The 25,915-nt window shown below is 51.2% G+C and overlaps 1 protein-coding gene across 1 annotated transcript in view; it reads left to right on the top strand.

Annotated features, from left to right (window-relative positions):
- SCNN1B (sodium channel epithelial 1 subunit beta) overlaps positions 1-25,915 on the top strand; it is a 56,662-nt gene that overhangs the window by 14,528 nt on the left and 16,219 nt on the right. The window contains exons 2-4 of the mRNA XM_044233050.1: positions 19,610-19,928; positions 21,788-22,064; positions 24,233-24,423. Coding sequence (XP_044088985.1) covers positions 19,618-19,928; positions 21,788-22,064; positions 24,233-24,423 — 779 coding nt within the window. The 5' untranslated portion in view covers positions 19,610-19,617. The remainder of the gene's footprint in view (positions 1-19,609; positions 19,929-21,787; positions 22,065-24,232; positions 24,424-25,915) is intronic.

Raw genomic sequence — 25,915 nt, 5'->3', positions numbered from 1 at the left:
ACCATCACTAAGTGTATGTTACAGTGCTGCTAAGTACATCTGTGTTGCACAGTCCATCTTAAGAACCCTTTTCATCTTGCAAAACATTAATATTTTAAGTCTCTGTTTCTTGTATGATTTCTCTGAAATCCAAATTGGGTTTTTTTACACCGAGAGCACATCTCCATTGGACTAGCGGAGTTTCCAGCCCTCCCCAGTTGCCGGGTGTGGTAGCGGCTTCTGTGCTCGACAGAGCAGCTCCATTACTGGGGTGAAGATGGCAGCAAGAGAGATGCAGGGAGCACCCTCGGGGCTGGTTGGAGACAGACAGGAAACGAATGACTAGATGAGAGTCTCCCAGGGCATTAGGTTCTACAGAGAAAGTAAATAGGTCTGGGGGCTGCGGCACTCTGGGGAGGGGGTTGGGAGTCAGGTCACCCCTGAAAGGTGGCACTGGAGCTGAGGCTTCAAAGAAGCAGCTAGCCCTTGGAAGCTAGATCTTGGGTGATAGTCCTCAACTCTGCCTGTGTATCAGACTCTAGGCAGAAATTAAAAAAAATAAAAAGTACAGATGCCAGACCTGCCTCCCCCTGCGGAGCCAGAGTCACTGTGTGAGGCTCGGGCATGTATGTCTCCTAAGAGCTTGCTGAGCGAACCTGAGGCATGGCCAGCTTTCCTGTTCCACTCAGCACAAGCAGCAAGTGCAAAGGCCCTGAGGTTGAATGACCCTAGCATATTAGAGGAGCAGAAGTGTGGATGGGAGAGAGGGGTAGGAGGTGAGTTTGGAGGGGGCAGGGGCCAGGCTGCCCCCTCCAAAGGCTGCCTCACCAGCCCTTGAGGCCATAGTAAGAAGTTTGGGTTTTACTCTAAACGTGGTAGGAAGCCACTGCTAGGCTGGTAGAAGGAAAACTACAAGGACTTTTTGCCAAAAGTGCTGGACACTCACCTTTGTCTCTGCCTAATTAAAAAAAAAAAAAAATTTAAGTTACCACAGCACCAGTTGCCTTTCACCTGGAAAGAAAGATTTCTGAAGCATCCCTTGGTTGGGGGGGTGGGGAACCACTAGCTTTACTCCTAAGCATAAATCATTCCTACTTGGGGGCAGCGGGGCGGACTTCCAGATCTGGTCATTCCCAGTCCCAAGTTCAGGATGGGGTCTGCCAGTCCCTCACTCCTTGGACTTCTCACCCTCATGCCCACTGGCCATTTCTCTTTTTACTACTTTTATTGGTCTGCTAGGGCTGCTCTGACAAAATAGCACAGATTTTGTGGCTTAAACAACAAAAAAACTATTTTCCCATGGTTTTGGAGGCTGGAAGTCCAAAGTCAAGAGGTCAATAGGGTTGGTTTCCCAGACGCCTCAGCTGGCAGATGACTGCCTTCTCTCTGTGTCCCCACCTGGTCTTTCCCCTGGGAGTGCATATCCCTCGTGTTTCTTGGGGTGTCCAAATAAAGAGACCAGTCAGACTGGCTTAGGACCTACCCTCCTGCCTTCATTTTAACTTCATCGCTTCCCTAGAGACCATAACTCCAAATACAGTTCCATGCTGAGGTCCTGGGGGTTAGGGTTTCGACATCTGAATCTTGTGAGAACACGGTTCAGCCCATAACATAGCTCAGAGTGACAGGTGGACAGGGGCGGACCAGGTGTTTTCCTCCTCTCCCCTCACCTACAAGCAATGGTGATATTTGGAAAGTTTAAGTGAAAGTCACCTTCCAGCTGGAAAGGTCTCCAGCCATAAACAACCCTTGTGACCCAACCAGGGCAAAGCAGCTGATTGCCAACTCTGCCCCCAAACCCTGAAGTCCAGACATCTTCACTGAGCACCTACTATATGCAGAGTTCCAAGTTCATGTGAAAATCGGTCCAGGCACCTCCCCACCGTAGGATAGATTAGAGAGGGGTATACAGAGCCATGATATGAGGCAGATGGGACCAAATGCAATAGGGGGGGTTGGTCTGCAGAAAATACTCGGTTATGGAGGGAGGAAGATGCCTTCCAGTCAGTGAGGAAAGGACACTTCTTGGACAATGTGGCATTCGAGCTGGGCTTGAGGGAAAGCCCTCCAGGGGAGAAGCAGCGTGAGTAAACGTGTGCTGATGGGCATATCCGGAGTACCCGTGCTGTTCAGCGAGGGGTCCCACCGGATGCGGGTGTTCGAGGCTTGCCCACAGACACTCGTCCCTCTCTGGGGGCCAGACCCTCTTCAAGCGGCTTCATATTTACAGTTTAATCTCCACACCAGACCCAAGGATGTAGCTACTAGTCTCTGCTCGTTTTACAGAGGGGACAGTGGGGGCACAGCGGGGGCACAGCGAGGAGAAGGCAATTCAACAGGGTCCCAGAGCGAGAAAGGGACAGAGCTGGGATTCGAACCCAGACTCTTAAACACTACCCCATGTTGAAGGGAAGTGAGGGGACGTGTAGATTGGGGCCGTATCGCAAGGGCATCTTCAAAGCCAGCTGAGGGTTGAGCCTTCCTTCTGCAGACACCTGGAGCCCTTGAAAGTTTGTCACAGGAATGCGACCCAGGCAGCTGAGCCTCTGGGAAGTGCAGTCCCGAAGCGGAATCATTCATTTAGCAAGCCAGGGAAACTCCCCGTCCAGCACCTGTCCTTTCTAAAGCAGCCTCGCCTAGAAGAAGGTAACCTTAGCAGCCACCCTCCTGTTTTCATCTTTCTTTCCCTTCATAATAGCCAACATTTAGTCAACACTACATCAAGGGCTTTACAAGCATGATCTCATCATAATCCCCACTGAAAATGAAAGCCCATTGAGGGCAATGCTACTGCTGGCCCCATTTACAGGGGAGACAACAGAGGCTCAGAGAGGAGACAGGATAGGTCCAAGATGCCATGCAGGTCCAAGGCGGGCTCACTCCAAAGTCCACCATTTTGGTAATTAATAGAATAATTTGTGTGTCCCAGTAGGAACCAGAGAGAGAGGCTATAGAGCTGGACCCACTATGTGAGCCTCAAGATATTATCAGGTTGATATTACTTTCGGAGTCTAGTCGGGAGCACTGCATTTTATTCCCAGTAGAATAAGGAACTCCTACTCCACCTCTGCCTGCCCCCCTCCCCGCACCCTTGGCGCCTTCCAGGGCTGGGCGGAGACTGCCTACTGTAATCGCCTCCACCCTTGGCAGGGAGCACATGAAACGGACCACATTCTTCCCTGGCGGCTGTCAACACACATCACCCACCCTGGGCGAGTGGCCACCTGCTTGTTGGTGGAGGGGCGGAGCCGTGGGCTCGTGGCCTCACCACTGGCACCCTCCAAGCCATTCCCCCCTTAGGACGAGGTGACACAGCTCCTGGCAGCAGGCCTGGTGGGTGAGGTGTTTTCTCATGTAACTGTGATCGTACAGGATAAAGAGCTTGGTGTAGCCAAGTCCTCAACAATAAGAAAACCAAACACAGCGTGAAGACTCTGTCAACAAGAGTCTGGAAGACAGGAGCCATCCAGGATGTGCAAGCTCTGAGGCTGCCCCCTCCTCTAAAATCCATCCGTGGCTCACCCCCTTCCCAGGAGGAAAGGAAAGGTCCTCCTGCAGAAATTGTGGAAGAAATGGTCAGGCCGCCCGGAACCCCAGGCAGATTTTCCTAGTGGATAGGAAAGCCTTGCTTTGGGGGTTTATTCAATATTCTTGAATTTAAAAAAAAAAAAACTGTAAGTAGCAGAAAATTTTGGAAAACTCTTATAAATATTAGAACATTAGCTTAAGTGTACATCCAGTCTGAGCTTCCCTAGCAAGCCTGCGTTGATCCCAGCCAATCCAGAATCCCACTCTTTTCCAGAGTTCCATCTACATTCTCGGAAGCTTGCATTAAAAAAAAAAAAAAAGTATTCCCTAATTCCCAATGCCCTAATTACCACTTTTCCTGACAGTCGATGTTTCCACGTACACAAGGGTGAGGCTTCTGATTTTTTTTTTTGCCTTTACGATGGTGCAGAAGTGATAAACATTTGGTAGAAACCATACCTGGAATTTTGAACTTGGATCTTTTCCCGGGCTGGTGATCCACGGTGCGATCCTCTCTCATGATGCTGGGCAGTGGCCGAAGGAAGCCACAGAGTCCCGTCAACCACCCGATCCTGAGAGCAAACAGTCAATCTGCTTCAACCCTTCTACACCCCGACGACTGGCCTCTTTCTTGCTTTCAGTGTAGTATCCGATCGAGTACGGAGATATTCAACACTTTAGTATAAAACAGGCTCTGCATTAAACAATTTTGCAGAATTGTAAACTCAGAATTGTCAGCGTTCTGAGTACCTTTAAGGCAAACTAGGCTAAGCTGTGATATTCTGGAGGTTATGTATCAAATGCAGCTTTTTTTTTAAAGATATTTTATTTATTTATTTGACAGAGAGAGATCACAAGTAGGCAGAGAGGCAGGCAGAGGGAGGGGAAGGGAAACAGGTTCCCTGCGGAGCAGAGAGCCCGACTCTGGGCTCGATCCCAGGACTCTGGGATCATGACCCGAGTGGAAGGCAGACACCCAACGGACTGAGCCACCCACGCCCGCCCTAAGCGTATTAAAGGAATTTTTGACTTAGAACATTTTCAACTTACCGTGGGTTTATCAGGACGTAACCCCAGTGTAAGTCGAGAGAGATCTGTGGTTAGGATATCACCTTTATCCAGTGACATTCTCTCATAAGCCGTTTTCCAGGTTCTATAAAAAAATCATATTCTTATTATACAAGCAAGATAGGTTCATTGTAAAAACATTACAGAGCACAGATTAAATGAAAAACATTCTTTTTAATAACCCAGGATCTTTCCACTGAAACATAACCACTACAAACATTTCGCTTGATCTCACCAAACTTCCTTTCCCGTACACACAGTTACCTATAACCCATACTTTTGTTTTAAACAGAAATAATTAACCATCCTTCTTAACAACTCTCCAGCGTTTCCTTGTGTGCCTCAACGGTACTCTGGTCCACCCTTCTGCTCTGTTGTACATTTGGGTTTTTTTTTTTTAAAGATTTTATTTATTTATTTGACAGACAAGGATCGCAAGCAGGCAGAGAGGCAGGCAGAGAGAGAGAGTTGGGGGAAGCAGGCTCCCTGCCGAGCAGAGAGCCCGATGCGGGACTCGATCCCAGGACCCTGAGATCATGACCTGAGCCGAAGGCAGCGGCTTAACCACTGAGCCACCCAGGCGCCCACATTTGGGTTTTCTTAACTGAGGGCATCTGTGTCCCTGCAGAGAAGCCGGGCAGTGAGAGTTTTATCCTTACGGAAGGAAGATAAATCCCCTTTTCAATCCTGTGGCACTAGGTCAGCGGCAGAGCAAGGAAATGACAAACCAGGATCCCCAGGTCCTCCAAGGTTTAGCATATTGGCCAGAAGGTCAGATGAATGCTTCTTTCTCCTTTAAAAGGCCGTCAAGGGGGAACCTGGGGAGCTTGTTCTGTTCAGTATCTGCCTTTGCCTCTGGTCTTCGAGCTCCTCAGCGGGGAGCCTGCTTCTCCCTCTCCCTCTGCCCGCCGTTTCTCCTGCTTGTGCGCTCTGTCAAATGAATAAACGAAATCTTTAGAAGGAAAAAAAAAAAAGCCATTCAAAAAGAAAGAGGGTTTTTCTGGCAGCTTCGTCCATCTACTGTCTTGGAGCTCGTGGTCTTCTGGCTGGGGCGGCAGGACAAGCTTCCCCGGGGACAGGGACCTGGGTGGGGAGAAACCTACCCACCGCCAGGCACCACGGCTAGGGGGCTGTCTTTGAGTTGCCAACGGTGAGGTATTTAATCTAATCTGGCGAGTTTCTGAGGCCAGGGAGGATCCTTGCTGAGTCTGTTCTGCCTGCGCAGTGTGGCGTGGACAGATGGTTTTCAGATGGTGCGCAGGCAAAGATGAGTCTTTCATCTCATCAGGGATTGCTGATATTGAAATGTCTTAGAAAACATATATAATTAGTGACATCAGACCCGTGATTTTGTGGACACTCTGGCTTAGGACAAAGCTGAACTAAGTCTTTCAGTAAAAACAAGAGTGAGTCAACGTACAGAAAGATGGTACCCAGATAAGGCGCACTCTGTGAAGGCAGCTCCCAACGCCTGGGCCCTTCTGCTCTGAGCTCATCCTGGGAACAGGGAGCCAGCCAGCCTTCCTCAGCCCTGTTCCTAACTTGCTTTTGCCACCAGAGGCTTCTGTCTTCAGAGGCAGCTTTTCAAAACCTCTTCCCTCCTCCAGTGTAAGCTGGATTGAGAATCTGGAAGGTACTGGAAACGGTCGGCACAGACGCATCATCTGAGTTCCTAAAACCTGCAAGCTGGTCTGGTCCGGTCACTTTGGAACGTGGCAGTCCTGCTCTGCCACGTCATGGTAACTGCCTCGGATGGTTTTGTCATCCGTGCCACAAGTGGAGCATTTATTTTGGAAGTGAGATTTTTTTTTTTTAAGATTTTATGTATTTATTTGACAGACAGAGATCACAAGCAGGTAGAGAGGCAGGCAGAGAGAGAGAGAGAGAGAGAGAGAGGGAGAAGAAGGCTCCCTGCTGAGCAGAGAGCCCGATGCGGGGCTCGATCCCAGGACCCTGAGATCATGAACTGAGCCGAAGGCAGCGGCTTAACCCACTGAGCCACCCAGGCACCCCATGGAAGTGAGATTTTTAAATGGATCTGTGGGTTGAAGATTTTCTTTAGACTTTGCGTTGTCACGTTGGCATGTAAAGAGGTCCCAGGGGGCTTCCCGACCATTGCTGACGATCCTACTTATGAATGTGGGAATCTTAAAAAAAAAAAAAAAAAAAAAAAAAAGGGATGCTTCTAGGCTTTTGACTCTTCAGTTCTTGGCTGGAGCTGGTAAAGGGGACTCTTGGGAAGCGGGTGGTGGACAGTCACCAGGAAGAAGGTCCCCAGGTCAGTGCCCTCAGGATATACTGCAGTTCAAGTTTCCTCGTCCTTGGGGTCTCTGTAATCTTTCTAACTTTCACCATCCAGAAAATGAGTTCCCATACCATTTGCACATCACCACGAAAAGCGGAGTGCATTTGTGTGGTTGGCATCACGCCGCATACTGTACTTAATGGCTGCCATTTTCTTTCCATATTTGGAAAGCTGTCGTGTTTTTTTTTTTTCACTCGCACAGGCCCTTGAAAGAACAAAAGTGCATTAGAGGGGCGCCTGGGTGGCTCGGTTGGTTAAGCAGCTGCCTTCGGCTCAGGTCACGGTCCCAGAGTCCCGGGATCGAGTCCCGCATCAGGCTTCCAGCTCCATGGGGAGTCTGCTTCTCCCTCTGACCTTCTCGCCTCTCATGCTCTCTCTCAAATTTAAAAAAAAAAAAAAAAAATGCATTAGAGCTGGTGCTTGTAAGTTGCTGTGAACCAGGCACAGTGCTAGGCACCCTCAGAAGCAGGTGTCATACTGTCCACGGTATTCAGATGAGAAAAGGGAGGCAAAGACACGCCGTGTAGCTTGCCCAAGGTTGCACAACAAGCTGGCCTCAAACCCAAAGCTTGGCTCCAGCACCTATGTCCTGAGCCACGAGCCTGTATAATCATCCTGGGTCCGCTGATAGTTGGGGAGGCAAGCAGTTGTGAGCCGCTGTTCTTGGGGCCCTGGCTGCCTTGTTACCACCAAGAGGGTCTGTCCACCATGAGTGTGGACCAAGCATTTCCTCCCACATGCCTCTTTCTTTTGGAGGCTGTGATTGCTTCTCATGTAGTGTCTGAGTGGCACAGGCATATGGCGTGTGAGCTCTGACCAGTGGGGTCTCCAGTGCCCCAGGCCTCCACGGAGCTGGCAGGGGTGGGGGTGGGGGGTGGGGCAAGGGGAGAACCTCAGTGGCGGCGTCAGGTCTGGAGACCAGACTGGGTTTCCAAGACTCTGCTCCCTGCGAGGTGTGGCCCGTGTTCTGCACCAGCAGCAGCTTGGAGCACTTATCCGACGCCATGACTCATCTCCCATCCCAGGACCAGCCGGACTGGCACAGCAAGGCCGCTCAGAGCTGGCGGGTGGACAGGATGGAGCCTGGTGTGGGGTTAGGGTGGAGACGGTGGCAAGCCCTTGCCCCGCACACTTTGTCCACACCCCACGCCCCCAGTGCTGCCTACCGTCCAGGGTCACTGCTGTTCTGAGCTCTCCTGGGCTGTGTTCACTTGCCTGCAAGGCTGGCCCTTGGGCTTCTCTCCTTTCCCAACACTCCAGATCATAAGGTCTGTGTCCTCATTGGTCTCTTCAGGAAAGATGGTTTCATTTTGCTTGGAGACACAGGGGTTATCTGCAGGATGTCCCAGCAGGTGTGGGGTCCCCTATCCCCCAGCTTGACACAGCCAACCTTCCACAGGGAGCCGTAGAATTTCTGTCCCCAAATCGCTCAGAATTGGCAAGCAGGAAGGGATGCTATATTCCAGGTCCGGGTTTGGCCTCGCCACCTGCATCCTTGAGGGCAGGACTGGCCGCACAGAGGGTTGGGATGAATCTACACCATCACGAGGTCTGGGTTAAGCAAGGGGCTTTGTGGGGAAACCCACAAGGCCAAAGTCAGCAGAGCAGAGATGTTTCTAATCTCCAAGGCTCCCCACCATCCTGCATGGAGGCACGCTGGGGGCCAGGATACCTGCTGAGGTAGTGAGGGCTCTAGTCCAGCGGAGGGACCCCCAGCCTCCTGGGTCTTCCTTCCCATGGGACAGGAATGTGGCACTGTCAGTGCTGTGTATTTGGCTGCTGGTGCTGGCCAGGCTGGGTGAAGGTGCAGCTCTTTACAGAAGTTGTCTGGAAAGCCAGCTGCCAGCCATTGGGGACCACTAGAGATCCAGGGACCTTGGGATTTCCAGGGAAGGACCCATTCCCACAGGAAGCCGTCTGCATGCCACTTCTCCAGTGGGTCATTTCTCCACAAGTGACAGGCCCAGCAACCCAGGACAGCAATAATAATTCTGCTCCTTAAAAGAACAATGATGATGATCGTAATCACACTCACCAAGTCTCAAGACTTACTATATGGCAGGCACTGTGCAAAGTGCTTCCCATGAATTATCTCATTGAATCCTGACAACAACCTAGTAGGCACAGGTACTGTTATCCCCATTTTACAGATGACAGAATTAAGATTTGGAGGGCCAACCTATTATTGTCATGGATCGAGGCCCTCCCCTGAGGAGCCAGTGGAACCAGGCCTGAGCTGGGGTCTGACGCCATCCACCCCTGATGGGAATCCAAGTCATTCCTGGGTCCTTAACATCCAGCATTTGCTGGGCTGCCCAGGGCTGTGGCATGAGCTTATCTGGGCTGAGGACTTCTCTCCGCTCTTTGAAGGTGCTCCCTGCCCCCGTGGTAGAGCGGTTTGCACCCTACCCACTTCCCAGCAGCCTGTCACTGGGCCTGTGAGGTCGTTTCCAGCTTGGGGGGATTCCAGGGCCGCCATCACCATCCATAACGGTGTACAACACGCGCATAGCCACGCAGTGCAAGCATGCACATCTGCACGGGCCAAGAGTGGAACCTCAGGGTCCCGGCTGCCACATTTTAAATGCACTAGAGCCTACCAGATACTCTCCGAACGACTACACCAACTCAGACCCCAGCGGCATGCAAAGGTGGGCTCTTCCCCAAAGCTTGGCCGATGCGCCCGGTGTTACAAAACATTTAATCTCTCTATCTAAGGGATGCTATGCAAGGGGCTCCTGAGTGGCTCAGTGGGTTAAGCCTCTGCCTTCAGCTCAGGTCATGATCTCAGGGTCCTGGGATCGAGCCCCGCATCAGGCTCTCTGCTCAGCGGAGAGCCTGCTTCCTCCTCTCTCTCTGCTTGCCTCTCTGCCTACTTGTGATCTCTCTCTCTCTCTGTCAAATAAATAAATAAAATATTTTAAAAAATAGATTTCACTTAAAATCGATATCATCTAAGGGATGCTATGCAGATTTTTTTTTTTTGACCGAACACCAGTCAGCATAAATTCTCAAATGTAGTTGCTCTTTTTCATTTTTTGGTTCTGTCTCCTGGGGGCATATAGGCTGTAGAGAGGCGGGGTTGATTGATTTCTTTACCCTTTGTTTATTGCTATTGTTTACTGCTTGGCACCTAGAACAGTGCTGTCTCGCAGTAGGGGCTTCATAAGTATCTGCGGACCGGATAAATGAATAGATGAAACATGGACTCAATGCAGAAGGAGTCACTCTGATTTTAAAGGCCTCCTTCCCTGCCTGTGCCCCCAGCCACCCACCATCAAGGTGAGCCAGAGGCAGAGCTAGATAGAGATTATATTTATTTGTTTGAGAGAGTGCGCATGAGCAGGGGGAGGGGCAGAGGGACAGACTCCCTGCTGAGCAGGAGCCTGGCATGGGCCTCGATCCCAGGATCCTGAGATCACGAACAGAGATCAGAAACAAGTGACTGAGTCACCCAGGTCCCCCGACTCTTATTTATTAATAACATTAATGTTCTACTCACTTCCCCCTTTTTCCAGTGTTGTAATGAACTCATGGATTTTTATGCATTGAATATGTTTCAATTAATTGCATTTTTTTAGAAGATGCTCAAATTCTCCCATCTTTGCCAGTGAGGACCCCTTCAGGGAGTCCTTCTGACTGGCCCCAGGAGTCTTTGATTCCCTTCCTTTGCTTTCTGATATGACGCATCCCAGGCTCAGCCTGTACATTTCCTTGCACCAAAACTGGTGTCAACCATTTCTCCAAGAAGCCCCGGTTCCGTTTCGTCAGGAATGGTATTTAGAGACCAAAATCTGGGTGCCTGGAATGCACCTAATATTTGCATTAATAAACAAATGATGCCCAGGGTATGTCCTGGCCCCTGGAAGGATTCTGACCACTCCCCTAAAAAATCCTCTTCACCGTCTCCAGCCTGGTACCTTGAGTCCCATCCATGACTCCGATCCTGACCAGGTGCTTGAGAACAATGAGTCAGTCATGTTCTGAGGCTGCCTGCCCGAGTGCCGGCAGAAACATGAAAGATTTTTCAATAACCAGAGTCAAGTCCATTTTCAGGCTAATCTTCAATTAACTATAAAAATCCAGCTGCCCAGAACTTGTATTCCCTGATAACCTTGGATAATTGAGGTTTTACTGCAAAAAATAAGTACAGGGGATTTTAATAAAGCATGTGACCTACAATTTACAGGGGTCACAAAGTCAGATGTCCGCCTAAGCCAAAGCAGGGAATTTAAAAAATGAGTAAGAAATGAGCTGAGCATATGAAAAGAGGAAATGGAGGGGATTTGGGATGGGCCAGCAGTATATACTCCATCTCAAGGGGGCGCTGCCACTGTTCAGTTCCAGCAGAATGTTGCCCCCTGGGGACAACTATCAGATATTTGTGGTTTTTCAAAACATAAAGAAAAATCTAGATTTTTGGGTGCCTGGGTGGCTGAGTTGGTTAAGCGACTACCGTCAGCTAAGGTCATGATCCCGGGGTCCTGGGATCAAGCCTCGGGTGGACTTCCTGCTCAGTGGAGAGTCTGCTTCTTTCTCTGACCCTCCCCCGCCTCGTGTTCTCTCTCTTTTTCTAATAAATAAATAAAATCTTTTTTTTTTTAAAGAAAAGTCAAGATTTTTAAGATGGGCATTCTCATAATTTTCAAACGGCAATGGATTTAAGTGTTTCGTTAGAACTTTAAATGTGTTATGCACAATACGTCACCTCCATTGTAAATATAGTGTTTGAAAAAATACATAGTTTGATGAGTTTTTGCAAATGCATACATCCAGCTAACCACCATCTCACCCAAGATAGAGAATAGTTTCATCACCGCCCAAAAGTTCCCTTGTGTGCTTTTCTAGTCAATCCAGTCTTTACCCCGGACCCAGGGAATCAGTGATCTGCTTTCTGGCCCTAGAGATTAGTATGTCTTTTCACAGGACTTCATCTAAACGGAATCAGATGCTACGTACTCTTCTATGTCTTGCTTTTCAAACTCGGCACATTTCCTTTGGTTCTATCCACCTGTGTTGGTGTGTGTCTGGATAGTCGGTTCCTTTTTACTGCTGAATAGTACCCCATTGTATGGATTTGCCACAATTTATTTATTCACCTGCTGGTGGCTGTTTGGCTTGTTTCCAAGGGGTTATTAATGAATAAGGCTGCTGTGAATATATATGTACATGTCTTTGTGTGAACATGTTTCCATTCTCTTGGATAATTAAGAGTGGAATTGGCACGTCATAGGGTAAGTGTCCATTTAGCTCTCTGGGCAACCACAGAACTGTACCATTTTGCATCCCAGCCAGTGGATAGGAAGAGACGTAATGGCTCCACATCCCTGCTAACACTGGGTATTGACCCTCCTTCCAGGGGGTGGGAAATGGCATCTCACTGCGGTTTTGATTTGCATTTTCCTGTGACTAATGATGTTAAGCATCTTTTCATGTGCTCATGGGCCATTCATGCATCTTCCTATATGAAGCGTCTTTTCAAATCTTCTGCCCATTATTTTGTTAGGCTGTTTGTCTTCTTATTTGGTTGTAAGAATTCTTTATTCTGCATATGAATTCTTTGTCAGACATATTATTACAAGTATTTTCTTGTAATAATTCTCTCCTAGTGTCCTGCTCTTTCACTTTCTCAACATTGTGTTTTGAAGAGCAGATTTTTATGTTATATTTTAATAAAGTACAATTTATAGGTTTTTTTTTTCCTTTCATGATTCATGATTTTAGTGTTCTATCTAAAAGAGCTTTGCCTACCCTAAATTGCACAGATTTTCTCCTACATTTCTTCTGGATGTCCATAGTTGTGTCTTTCAGGCTTTAGGTCTCTGATCCATTTCAAGTTAATTTTTGTATAATGTGGGGTAATAGTTGAGATTCACTTTTTCTTACATGGACCTCCATTCATTCCAACATCTCTTGTTGAAAAGACGATCCTTTCTGCATTGAATCAGCTTGGAAACCTGTAGATCTATGTCCTTACTCTCTCTTCTATTCCATTGATAAAGATGACCATCATGATACCAGTATCACACTGCTCCGATGATTGTACTCTGTTCTAAGTCTTCATATCAGGTAGTATATGCACTTCAACTTTGTTCTCCCTTTTTAAAACTATTTTTTTCTTAGTGTTGTTCTTTTGCTTTTGCATATAAAGTGTAGAATCAACTTGTCGATTTCAGCAAAAAGTCTACGGGATTTTGATTAGGATCGAATCAACTCTAGAGATTAATTTAGGATTGACATCTTAACAGTATTGCGTCTTATGACCCATGAACGTGGTATATCTTTTTTTTTAAAGATTTTATTTATTCATTTGACAGACAGAGATCACAAGTAGGCAGAGAGGCAGGCAGAGAGAGAGGGAAGCAGGCCCCCCGCTGAGCAGAGAGCCCGATGCGGGACTCGATCCCAGGACCCTGAGATCACGACCTGAGCCGAAGGCAGTGGCTTAACCCACTGAGCCACCCAGGCGCCGCGTGGTATATCTTTCTATTAGGTTTTAATTTGAGGGATTTCTTTCTTTCTTTCTTTCTTTCTTTCCTTTTTTTTTTTTTTTAAGGGGTTGGGGAAAGGCAGAGGGAGAGAGAGAATTGTAACCAATCTCTACACCCAGCTTGAACTGCAGCATGGGGCTTGATCTCACAACCCTGAGATCCTGACTTGAGCAGAAATCAAGAGTCAGACACCTCAAGTGCCCCTTAATTTGAGTAACATTTTTTTAAAAACCACTAAGGATGTCAAGATAATTAAATGGGGGAAAGAATAGTGTTGCCGTTGAGACAAGTAGGTATCCACATGCCCAAGAATGAATTTGAACCTCCACCTCATCCCACATACAAAAATTAATTCAAATAAGGGGTGTCTGGCTGGCTCAGTGGGAGGAGCGTGTGACTCTTGATCTCCGGGTTGTGAGTTTGAGCCCCACATTGGGTGTAGAGATTACGTAAATAAATAAAACTTTAAAAAAATTAATTCAAATTGGATCAAAGACCTAAATAGAAGAGGTAAAATTATAAAACCCTTAGAATAAATCAAAGGAATAAATCTTTATGACCTTGGATTATGCAGTGGATTCTTAGAGATGACACTAAAGCACAAGCAACCAAAGAAACAGACAAATTGGACATCATCAAAATTAAAGCCTTTTGGGGTGCCTCGGTGGCTCAGTGGGTTAAGCCTCTGCCTTCAGCTCAGGTCATGATCCCAGGGTCCTGGGATCGAGCCCCACATTGGGCTCTCTGCTCAACGGGCAGCCTGCTTCCCCTTCTCTCTCTGCCTGCCTCTCTGCCTACTTGTGATCTCTCCCTCTGTCAAATAAGTAAATAAAACCTTTAAAAAAATTTTTTAGAACGTTTGTACTTCAAGGAAGTGAAAAGATAACCCCAGAATAGAATATTTTTGTAAATCCTATTTCTGATAAAGCACTCATATGGAATATATAAATAACTCTTTCAACCTAATAATAAAAAGACAACCCAATTAAAACACACACAAAGCGCCTGAATAGACCTTTTTCCAAAGATATATTAGCCACATGATGGATATATTGGCCAAGAGAACATGAAGGGATGGGCAACATCATTAGCTGTTAGGAAAATGCAAATAAAACCAGAATAAGTTACCCCTTTACCCCCACTAGGATGGCTAGAATAATTTTTTTTTTATTGAATGATAACAGTGTGAAAGAGGATGTGAAGAACTTGGAACCTCGTACACTGCTAATGGGATTTGAAAATACTGTAGCCTCTTTGGAAAACAGTCTGTCAGTTCTTCAAAAGGTTAAACATAGAATTACCCTACGATTCAGTGGGTTTATCCACACCTAGGTATCTACCCAACAGAAATGAAAACATATGTCCGCACCGAGACATGTACGGGGTTGTTTACGGCGGTGTCATGCAAACTAGCCAAAAAGTTAAAGCAATACGGATATCCATCAGCCGATGCATGGATAAATAAAATGTGATCTATTCCATGATATGGAATATTATTTGCAAAAAAGAAAGAAAGAAAGAAAGGACGTACTGATCCATGCTGAAAGGTGCATGAACTTGAAAGACAGAACGCTAAGTGCAAAAGTCTAGTCATGGAAGACCACACTAGCTATGGCTCCGTTCATATGAAAGGTCCAGAAGAGGCAAATCTAAAGAGACCAACCCTGGAGCTGGGGAGGGCGGAGGGAGGAATGAGGAGTGACCCTAATGGATACAGAGTTTCCCTGGGGGGAGATAAAAATGCTTTAAAATTTATTGGGATGGCAGTGAAACTCTGTGAATACACTAAAATGCACCGATTTCTACACTTTGAATGGATGAGTTATCTAATTACATGAATTATATCTAATTATGTGAATTATTATAGCTCCATAAAGCTGTTATCTTTCAATGAGAATTCTTTTTTTTTTAAGATTTTATTTCTTTATTTGACAGACAGAGATCACAAGTAGGCAGAGAGAGAGGAGGAAGCAGACTCCCTGCCAAGCGGAGAGCCCGATGCGGGGCTCGATCCCAGGACCCTGAGATCATGACCTGAGCCGAAGGCAGAGGCTTAACCCACTGAGCCACCCAGGCGCCCCTCAGTGAGAATTCTAAAAACGAATACTGTGCCCACAACAAAAATTACATTTGCAAACCCAACGCAGGGTCACAGGTTGCGATCTCTCGCTCAGAAGGTTCGGAAGAATGCATAAGAAGCGCATTTATATGTCCCCTCGTCCAGATAATAGCTGAAGACACGAGCCTGTGTTCCCAGTTGTCCTCCCACCGAGAGATGGAGTCAAATCTCAGGACAAACTTGTCTCTGAAAGCAAGTGTGTGTTTCCTCTTAGGAGAAATCAGAATCGGCTGTCCACAACCTTCATTGTTGTGTTTGAGGTCAGGAACGTTTACCACCAGTTCGGACCAAGGTGTTGACGCAGTCCGGGACTCTCTGAAGCATGACCACCGTTCCCGGGTCCACGAGTGGACCCAATCTCCCCTTGGCTTGTTTGGGGTGGCTTAAGCCGTAAGCAGATTTAAACCTTTCTGAACAAGCTGTGTATACATCCCAAACACAGACCATCTATCACCTTGGGGGGAAATCTGATGGGAACAGCATAAAGTTGTTTGTAGCACTGACTGATTTTCACTTGGTTAATGGCCCAAGGGAGCAAACAAGGAAGGAGATAAGCCAGGACCCACCAAGTTCTGTTACTCAGCTACTCCTATAGTGGCGTTTACTGTGTGGCAGGGTATTGTTCACTGGATAATTTTAAGAACATTCCCCCCTCCTTTTTTTTTTTTTTAAACTTAAGTGTATTTGTGAACAGAAAGCTAAGGCCAGTATCTCTTGCCATGAATAGGAGATCCCTCTTAGAAAGAAACCCAGTGGGCGCCTGGGTGGCTCGGTGGGTTAAGCCTCTGCCTTCAGCTCAGGTCATGATCTCAGGGTCCTGGGATCGAGCCCCGCATCAGGCTCTCTGCTCAGCGGGGAGCCTGCTTCCTCCTCTCTTTCTGTCTGCCTCTCTGCCTACTTGTGATCTCTCTCTGTCAAACAAATAAATAAAATCTTTTTAAAAAAAAAAGAAAGAAAGAAACCCAGTGGGCGCCTGGGTGGCTCAGTGGGTTAAGCATCTGCCTTCGGTTCAAGTCATGATCCCAGAGTCCTGGGATCGAGTCCCGCATCAGGCTCCCTGCTTAGCGAGGAGCCTGCTTCTCCCTCTCCTGCTGCAGCTCCCTCTGCTTGTGCTCTCTCTCTCTCACTCTCTCAAATAAATAAATAAATAAAATCTTTACAGAAAAAAAGAAGTGAAAACAGAATGATGTGAATTCCAACCAGATACTGTTGCCTGGTAAAGTTCTGATCCTGAGGTCTTGTTGTTAATCTGGGAGATTAGCAGGGGTTAAATACCTGTCCCTACTTAGCCGACTTTCTCCTTAGCTGAGCCAGACTAATTAAATGAGACCGGCAAAGAGAGGCCCTTTGTCTGGTTCTTCTGTAGCAGTTTACTGGAGCTTCATGTGCTGCTCACCTATCAGGCTTTGGGGTGCTGGACTATAAAGTGAGACAAAGCCCCAGTTCTTCCCAAGTTTATAGTTGTGTTCTAAGAATGAAATAACACACACACCACCTTGCATTGCCCCGATCATGGTAAACACGTAGTACTTTGATGGTGCCCTTGGACTTGTTACTGCTTTGATCACTGTAACTTTATTTTCCCAGAGCAGGGAATGGGCCCTCTAGGGGAAGATGGGGGTTGGGTTAATCTGTGAACGTCCATCTTAGAGCTATGATGGCCTGAGCAGGTACACGGAGCTTGATTTCCATCAGAGAGCAGGGGCATTGGAGGGGAAAGGCTTTAGTGCTTTGGCCAGGAAGGTGGGAGATATTACTGTGTCAGAAAATTAGGTCAGCAGTGAACACATGCTTGAGTAAGTTTAAGATCTCAGTTTAGATATGAGAGTCTGGCGTTATCCACTTGGCTCTTCAGTGGAGTACCAGGCGCTATGCTGGGCTTATCAGGAATACAGAGCTGCTACCCTCAGAGGGCTTATGATCTCCCAGGAATGAGAAGTAGGCAGAAGTAAGTATGACACAGGGTAGGGAGAGGTGAATTTCTTTCTTTGTTAAGATCCTAATGGCTACAAATGACAGACACCCAATTTGCATCAGCATAAGTAAGAAAGAAAGAATATTGCTTCTTGTACCTGCTGAGTCCAGGAATAAATGGCTTCAGGAGCGGCTGGATCCTGGTGTTCAAATGTTGTCAGAAATCACTCTCTCCATCTTGGGCTCTGCTATCCTCTGTGTTGGCTTTAATTCTCGGGCAGTCTCCCCATTTGTGGCACCAAATACCACCTACCGAGTAGTCTTAGCTAAAAAAAAAAAAGTCTCTGCCTCAGTTATACCAGTATAAAATAACAGAACTGAGTCTTAACAATCCCCACTGGGTTCATGTGAGTACCCCTCAGACTAGGGGTGCAGCTCACACCAACTGAGATTGGGGGAGGGGCATTTCCCTGAGGACACACAGACCCAGGTGGGGTGTGGGGGGAGGGAGGATGCTGGAGCAGCAGCCACTGAACTGCCTACCACAGTGCCCCCCGAAAGGCACTGGCTCTGACAGGAGGATGAGAGTCACTCCAGCCAGGGAGTCAGGACAGCTCAGGAAGGTGTGGCCTTTGGCCAACCAGGGCCCCCAGGACAGATCTGGGCTGCTGCAGGGGCAGGTTCCTTCGGTGTCTGAGGAGAAGGAGGGAGGAAACGCATAGTGCCTGAGAAGCCATCAGGGGCCAGGCTCTGTGACAGGGTTCCTCTTCACAAGAACCCTGTGTCCGCATGCAGGTGAGAAACAGAGTCTCAGAAAGAAAGATTAGACATTCCTCAACAACCCACAGCTCGTGCCTCCAGGTCCTGAACGTGGCCCACAAGGTCCTACTCACTCCTGAAGGCTCCCTCCTCCCGCTCAGATCCCGCTCAGAGCCTCTGCTGCCGTCCCCTCCCGAGAGCCACCCCCCCCCATCCTCTTCAGCTAGTTAACTCTGTTCTTTAACTCCGCTTCTCCGGGACTCTCAGGCCTGGGGAGGGGGTGCTTCGATAAGCGTCAGAGCTAACAGGCGCCCAGCATTTGTCCACACGCGACATATTTTCATTCGGTCTTTACAATAACCTCTGAGGGAGAGGTATTATTATCCCCATTGACGGAGCAGGACACTGAGGCACCAGGAAAGTGACCGGCTCAAAGTCACACAGCTAGAAAGTGGTGGGGCTGAGAGGCAAAGCAGACATTCCAGCTCCGGAGACCTGGCCCTTATCACCTTTACTGCTTCTGTGAGCTCAGGGCACGGGGTCCCCCCCCCCCACTTCCTACCTTGTTTCATAACCACGCATTTTGGGCAGATCATTTGATGACATCTGTCTCACCCACCAGGTGAGTGAGGGGGTAGCTGATGGGGCACCAGGGTGGCCCTATCGATTAAGTGTTAGACTCTTGATTTGGCTCAGATCATGATCGTAGGATCGAGCCCCAGGCTCAGCGCTGGGTGTGCTCCCTTTCCCTCTGCCCCTCCCACCCCCACTCCCCAATGGTTTCTCTCTCAAAAAAACAATTAATTTAAAATAAAATGAAATAAAATAAAACATAAGTACAATAAATAAAGGTAGCCAACGTGTCGGGCACTTGGTCTGAGTTAGGCACCGTATTTAGCACGTTTTGTGCATCACCTAGTTTCACCCTCTCAGTAATTCTGTAAATGAGGTACAACTGTCCTCAGTTTGCAGCTGGCACCTAAGAAGGAACTTGCCCCCTAGGCTACAATTCCCAGAGGGCAGAAACCTTGTTTGTTTTGCCCACCATTGAGTCCAGAGGGACTAAGTCAGTGCATGGCATACAGTAGGCATTCAATACATGTTTTGGGGTTGGTTGGATGGTTGGAGGACAGATGGTAGGGAGGGAGGGTGGGAGAGAAGGGGCAGAGGGAGGGAAGAAGGGGAGGGAGGGATGGGGAAGGGGGAGAGGGAGGGAAAGGGCAGGCGGTAAGGAGGGAGGGATGGGGAGACGGGGGTGTGGAGGAAGGGAAGGAGCCGAGAGCAAGGAGGGCGGGAGGGCCGGGATGGGCAGCCCAGCAGCGGTGCCAGGTGCCCCCCTTGGCCCACCCCCACCCCCGCCCCTGCTCTGGCCGGGGATGGGGACCAGCATGGGGCGGCCAGGGCAGCAGGACGGACGCGGGATCTGGCTGCGGTGTCTCCGTGCAGGGGCCGTGATGCTGGTGAAGAAGTGCCTGGTGAAGTGCCTGCACCGGCTGCAGAAGGGCCCGGGCTACTCGTACAAGGAGCTGCTGCTGTGGTACTGCAACAACACCAACACCCACGGCCCCAAGCGCATCATCTGCGAGGGGCCCAAGAAGAAGGCCGTGTGGTTCCTCATCACGCTGCTCTTCACCTCCCTGGTCTGCTGGCAGTGGGGCGTCTTCATCCGGACCTACCTGAGCTGGGAGGTCAGCGTGTCCCTCTCCCTCGGCTTCAAGACCATGGACTTCCCCGCCGTCACCATCTGCAATGCCAGCCCCTTCCAGTAGGTGGTCCCTGGAGAGCAGGGCTGGCTCCCCCTGCCTCCCTCCCCCTGCTTGCCTCCCCCTCTGTCTCTCTCCCTCCTCATTCCGCCTCCCCACCCCTCCCCCATCTCTCTCCTCTCTCCTGCCTCTCCTACTCTCCCTGCCTCCCTCCCGCCTCTCTCTCCCTCCCTCCCTCCTCCCTTCTCTCTCTCCTTCCTTCCTTCCCTTCTCTCCATATTCCTTTCCTCGCCTTCCTTCTTCCCCTTCCCTCCTTTTTCTCCTTTGCATCATCCCTTTGCAGCAAGGACCTTTCAAAATTCATAAACTTCCTAGGCTTAAAGAGGGGCGCCCGGCTGGCTCCGTCAGTAGAGCATGCGTCTTTTTTGGTTGATTTATGTAATTCTGATCCACACGACCACCCTAGGGGTGGGCACAACCGTGTTAGCCCCAATTTATAGATTTATAGGTCGGGAATTGGAGATTCAGAGAGGCGAGGGAACTTACCCGGAGACACACAGCGAACAACCGTAGCATCGGAACCCCGGCCAGATCTGACTCCAGAGCTGCCACTGCGCAGCCACCTGATGGCAAAGGCCTACGAACAGGACACGGCGAGGCAGCCGGCCTGACTGGGGTTGAGGAGGGGCAGGGGGTCAGCCAGAGGAGAACACCCCCAGGTATGGGCAGACACCAGCTAGGTGGGACGCAGAGAGGCCCCCAGTGGAGGATGGCTGCCAAGGCCCTGGGACAAGATGGAGTCTGGTGCTTTCCAGGAACTGCAGAAAGGGCCAGTGTGGCTGAGTCCCCGGGAACATTCTTGCCTGAAACAAGGTCCTGGAAGGGAACTCATACTTCCTGATTACATGCCTAGTGATCAGAAAGTCCGTTCTTTCTCGTGATTGTGCTCCTGCCTGCTTGGGTGGATCCCTGGGGCCTCTCCAGAGAGCCCGCAGTCAGCTCAGGACAGCACTGCCCTGGTCCGACCCGGTTCTCCACGCTGTACAGACCTCACCTCACCGCAGCCTCCCGACAGCCCTCCAGGGTCAATATTTTCATCCCCCTACCTTGTAGGCGAGAGCAGAGCCACAGAGACGCTAACGTGCCCCAAGGTCAGATATCGAGTGACATGTCGGAATTCGAACCCAGTCCTCAGGCGCCGTCCCACCTGGCTCAACGGCAGCTCCGGACATCCGGGCTATCCTAGCAGCCCCGCCCCCACAGCCCACCGCCCTCCCCGAACCCTCCTCTTGCTGTGTACACAAAGGTGGCTGCTTTCACGCTCTGGGGACGGGAGGTGTCCGCAGCTGAAGCCACTCTCAGGTCGGGCTGCTGTACCCCTTTGTAGCAGGACGTGGGTCTGTGGCCAGGCTTAAACACACACTCCTGCAGGCTGTCCTCCAGCCAGAGCTGACCGGCCTGTGGGTGGGGACCCTCCCTGGTCCAGACACATTTCTGCCAGACTGACCAGTCACCATTTCCAAGTCACCACCTTCTCCCTCTTGAGACTTCCTCTTCTTCCCAAAGTCGCTGCTGGAGCGTTGGAGCCAGGAGCTGTTAGGAGTCTTCCTCGTTACAGTGTGAACTTCGTAAAGGAAAGGGAACGCATGTGGCTTGTTCGCTCTCATATCCTCTGTGCTTTGCGCAATGCCTGGTACCTAGTAGGCGCTCACTGCATACTCGGTGGATGAAGACGTGAGCTGGCGGATGGAAGGAGGCATGGTCACCTGTGGAGGGGAGAGAGGCAGGGGCTTGGGTGCAGCGCTCTCCTCACACATGGTGGCTGGCAGCTGCGCTGGGGGTGGGGGCGGCCCAGACTGGGGTTGTTCTCAGCTGCCCCTCAGCTGCCCTTGCCCCCCTGACTGGCCCCCTCCCCACCCAGGTATTCTAAAGTCAAGCATTTGCTGAAGGATCTGGATGAGCTCATGGAAGCGGTCCTGGAGAGGATCCTAGCTCCCGAGCAGAGCTATGCCAACGCCACTAGGACCCTGAACTTCACCATCTGGAACGACACACCGTTGGTTCTGATCGATGAGCAGAACCCCCACCGCCCAGTGGTCCTTGACCTCTTTGGGGACGTCCACAATGGCTCAGCAGACAGCAGCCTAGCACCAGGAAGGACCTGCACTGCCCAGGGGTGCAAAGTGGCCATGAGACTAGTAAGTGGGCACACATGGAGCAACGCACCCTACCCAGGGAGGCTGAGGGGAGTTTCTTTCCTTTAATAATCTGGGTCTTGTTGGGGAAAGGTAGGCTGGAAGCCAGTGCCCATTTTGTATGTTTACAAAGTTTCAATTTTTTTTGTTTTAATAGAAAGAGCTGGTATGTTAGTCAAGACACTGTTGGATGCTATTGATCCAGGTCAAACTAGCTAAACAAGGAATTCACTGGCTGATGTAGTGAGGGGTAGAATGGGTTCAGGTATGGCTGGATCCAGGCATTCAAATGCTGTCATCAGGACACTACCTTTCTCTATTTTTGTTCAGCTTTTCTCCCCATTGACCTTACTCTCTGTCGGGCTTGCTCCATGCAGAGGGTCTTGGCAATGCCAGACATACACCCCATCAGCTCAGCACTCTCTTCCAAGAAACAGAACTCCTGTTTCCCAATGGCCCCAGCAGAAGTCCTGGGAGGGACTCATTGGGTCACATGCTCATTCTGCAACCAATCACTGTGCGCTGGAGAATGCGCTCTCATGATTGGCCAGTCCTGGGTTATGCGCCCTGGAGCTGGGGTGATGTCAGCCTCTACCACGTGGACACAGTGAGGCAGAAAAGGGTGCTTTCCTGAAGAAGGAATTAAGTCCTACTATCAAAAGACAAGGGCATAAGTACTGGGCAGGTGAAAACCCACAGCCGCGCAGTGCCGTCCAGTGCCAGAGCGTAACTGCCCTGGGCGGTTCTGCTGGGACGCCTGCCAGCATGCCAGGGGTTAGAAGATTCCCTGTCTGTGCCTCTCAGTCTAGGGAGCTCCCTAACTGACAGATCGCTGGGCCCCACTCCCAGGAAAGCTGAACGGGCCTAGGAATCTGTATTAACAGCCTCCCTGGTGATCCAGATGGTCCCCTTGGTTGGGGACCCGGGCTGTGGCCATACACTGCGCAGGAGGAGATCACTGACCTCTACCGGGTCAGGGCTCCCCGTATGTCTCTGCAAAAACAGCGAACAGTTAGAGGCTCCAGAGTCCCCACGCCAACTCTGATCCCATGCCCTACTGATTTTTGATGCTGTTACTTGGCTTCCTATGTCCTGCTCCTCGTCTGTGAAGCAGGCTTGTTCCTGCTGGCTGCCCTAGCTCGCGGGGTCAGGCCCCTATGTGTGTGCATGTGGTGCATGGTGTGTGTGTGTGTGTGTGTGTGTGTGCGCGTGCACGCGCGCACCCCTGGGTTGTGGGAGGAGGTCTGCTGGCCTCAGTTTCCTCACGATGATGGAGTAGGGTGACTGTACAAATCGAATGCGGTAATAGAAAGTCCTCAGAACACAGTCTGGGACAGAGCGAGTGTCAAGTACTATTGTCCTCTCCCTAAGGAGAGAGGAGGAGACCTCCAGGAATGGGCCCAAGGACAGTGCCCGCAGCAGGCCCTGTGGAGGGGACTCTCAGAATGTGGAGAAGCTCCTCCTGGCCTCCTGGATTCCACTGGAAGGCCCGCTGTGAGGGCCGACAGAGGCAGAGTGGCCGAGGCCAGAGTCCTGCGGCTGCTTCCATTGAGCGTCTACAATAGTGACCTGGCCGCTGTGGTGGGCCGTCTGTGGGGAGGGGGAGGGGGGCCCTGCACGCCTCACCGGGCTCAGGCTGACAAGGCCCAGGTCCTTTCCCTGGTGAGGAGGAGGGAGCCTTGAGCCTTGAGTCCTTCGTGGTCCACACAGTCCCCAAGGAACCGCCTCTGGAAGTCTGCAAGGATGCCAGGAAAGAAGAAAGTGGAGGGTCCTGGGGTGTCTGTCTGTCTGTGGGCCACAGAAGCATGACTGTGGGTCAGCGGGGTATGTGGGCGGGGGAAAACGTTTGGATATGAGTGTGTGTGGTTGTGACCGTGACATCGTGGGGCTGTGGATGTCAGGACGTGGGTGAGTCTGTGTGCACACGTGTGCGTACTAGCTCAGGCACTGGGCTAGTATACGGGAGGCCGGCAACACTGTGTGAGACCCTGTGACTGAGCAGCCGTGTGTGAGGGGACAGCGCCCGAGCCCTGCGCGTGTGCGTGTGAACACATCCCCCACTGGCTCTGCAGCCGCTTGCCCCCGCGCCAAGGGCACCTGGTCTTGGGGACGGTGGCGGGGGCCCAGCCAGCCCGGCCTGTGCCCACCGGAACCCCTCCCGGCCCCTGCAGTGCAGCCTCAACGGGACCGCGTGCACTTTCCGGAACTTCACCAGCGCCACCCACGCCGTGACGGAGTGGTACCAGCTGCAGGCCACCAACATCTTCTCGCAGGTGCCCACGCACAAGCTGGCGGAGATGAGCTACCCCGCCGAGCGGCTGATCCTGGCCTGCCTGTTCGGGTCCGAGCCCTGCAGCTACAGGTGAGCGCCGCCCGGCCCCCCAACACCCCTCCCTGCCCCGTCACAGCCTGGTGTGGCCACGAACCAGCACGGTGTCCTGTGCCTCGAGGTCTCCGGTCGCATTTCCTGGAGGCAGAGCCTGAGACAGGGATGTGGGGAGGGTCCATGACATAAAAGGGAATCGCTTTAGGACATGTGTGTAAAGGGAAGCAGGAGGAGGGAAGGAGGAAAGAGTGCAGGGAGGCCATGGTCCCAGGTGACATGGAGGCCCCATCCCTGGGGCGTCCGGAGCATTAGGCACACAGGATGGTCCCCCTGAGGGGCCGGCCTTTTGTCCCTGCCGCATCAGTACCTCGTGGGGGATGGGCTGAGATCCCCTCACGTCCCAGGCAAGGGGGCTGCAGAGGGGGCAGCTGTGAGCCGTTGGCCTCCAACACCCAATGGCTGAGGGACCCGGGCGGGCAACGCGGTACCCCCTGCCTCGCTTCTCCTTCCCTGACTGTCCCACCACCTCACCCGCCCGGGACGAGAGCTGAGTTGGCTCAGCTCAGCACTGAGAGCCGGGCCCTGGGAGAGTTCGCCAGCATCCCTGACAACGCCCCAAGGTTGAGAGGAGGGCAGAGGGAGAATAGCCTGCGGCTCTTACGATGGGTGCCCAGGTCCCCCCTCCTTCACCACCCCTGCTCTGACACACCGAGCCCCTGGTCGCTCTGGGGCAGGACCGCGGCCCAAGTCTCCGCCCAGGCAGAGCTGCCACAGCCAGGTGGCCCCTCCGGGGCCCTGTGACCAGATCTCTGCGGGGCCACGTGTGCTGGCGTCCTGCTGGTCCGGGCTCCACGGCCTCGCACCTCGGGCCCCTGGAGAAGTCCACGGAGTCCTGCCACATGTCATGAGTGACAGGCTTCCGGTGTCACCCTCCCGGGGTTGGAGCTCTCTCCACCCATGAGCCTCCAGGAAGCTCTACGGAGAGTCTGCCGAATGCCAGGGGGACCCTCTGTCCCCCTGACGCACAGGGGCAGGCACTCTGCAGGCAGCGCTGGGGATTCCGGAGCCCTGAGGCGCCAGATCTGCGCACCCGGCCGCGTGGTGTGAGCTAGAAAGGTGTGGCCCGCAGGCGGGAAAGGCAGGCCAGTGTCCCTGCTAACAAGAGGCGTCCTGCTGGTGGCTGGCTGGATGCCAGCCCCTCACTCTCAGCCAGTGGCCTTTGCTCCGCGTGCCCGTGGTCAGCCACTCCTGGCAGCCCTCCCAGAAGGCCGCAGGGAGCCGGTGGGCCAGCGTGTCACATTGACGCGGTCACCTTTGCCCTCTCGGCTAGAGAGAGGGGTCAGCCTCTGCCTTCAAGCCTGGGGTCCTTATGCTCAGTGAGGAGAGACCTGGCTGTTGGGGGGGGGTGAGGTAGGAAGGAGAGGGGTCCCTTAGGGTCTGCTGGGTTCTACCCTCAGGTCCCCGGGGCCTGCACTGTGCACAAGGCATGGCTCCATCCTGGGCAGCTCCTGCCCCCGCACCCTCCACA

The sequence above is a fragment of the Neovison vison genome, chromosome 14 (assembly GCF_020171115.1).
Source record: "Neovison vison isolate M4711 chromosome 14, ASM_NN_V1, whole genome shotgun sequence".
In the NCBI taxonomy this organism is placed as follows: Eukaryota; Metazoa; Chordata; class Mammalia; order Carnivora; family Mustelidae; genus Neogale; species Neogale vison.
Note: the sequence above shows the minus strand (reverse complement) of the source record. Positions and strands in the feature narration are given on the sequence as shown.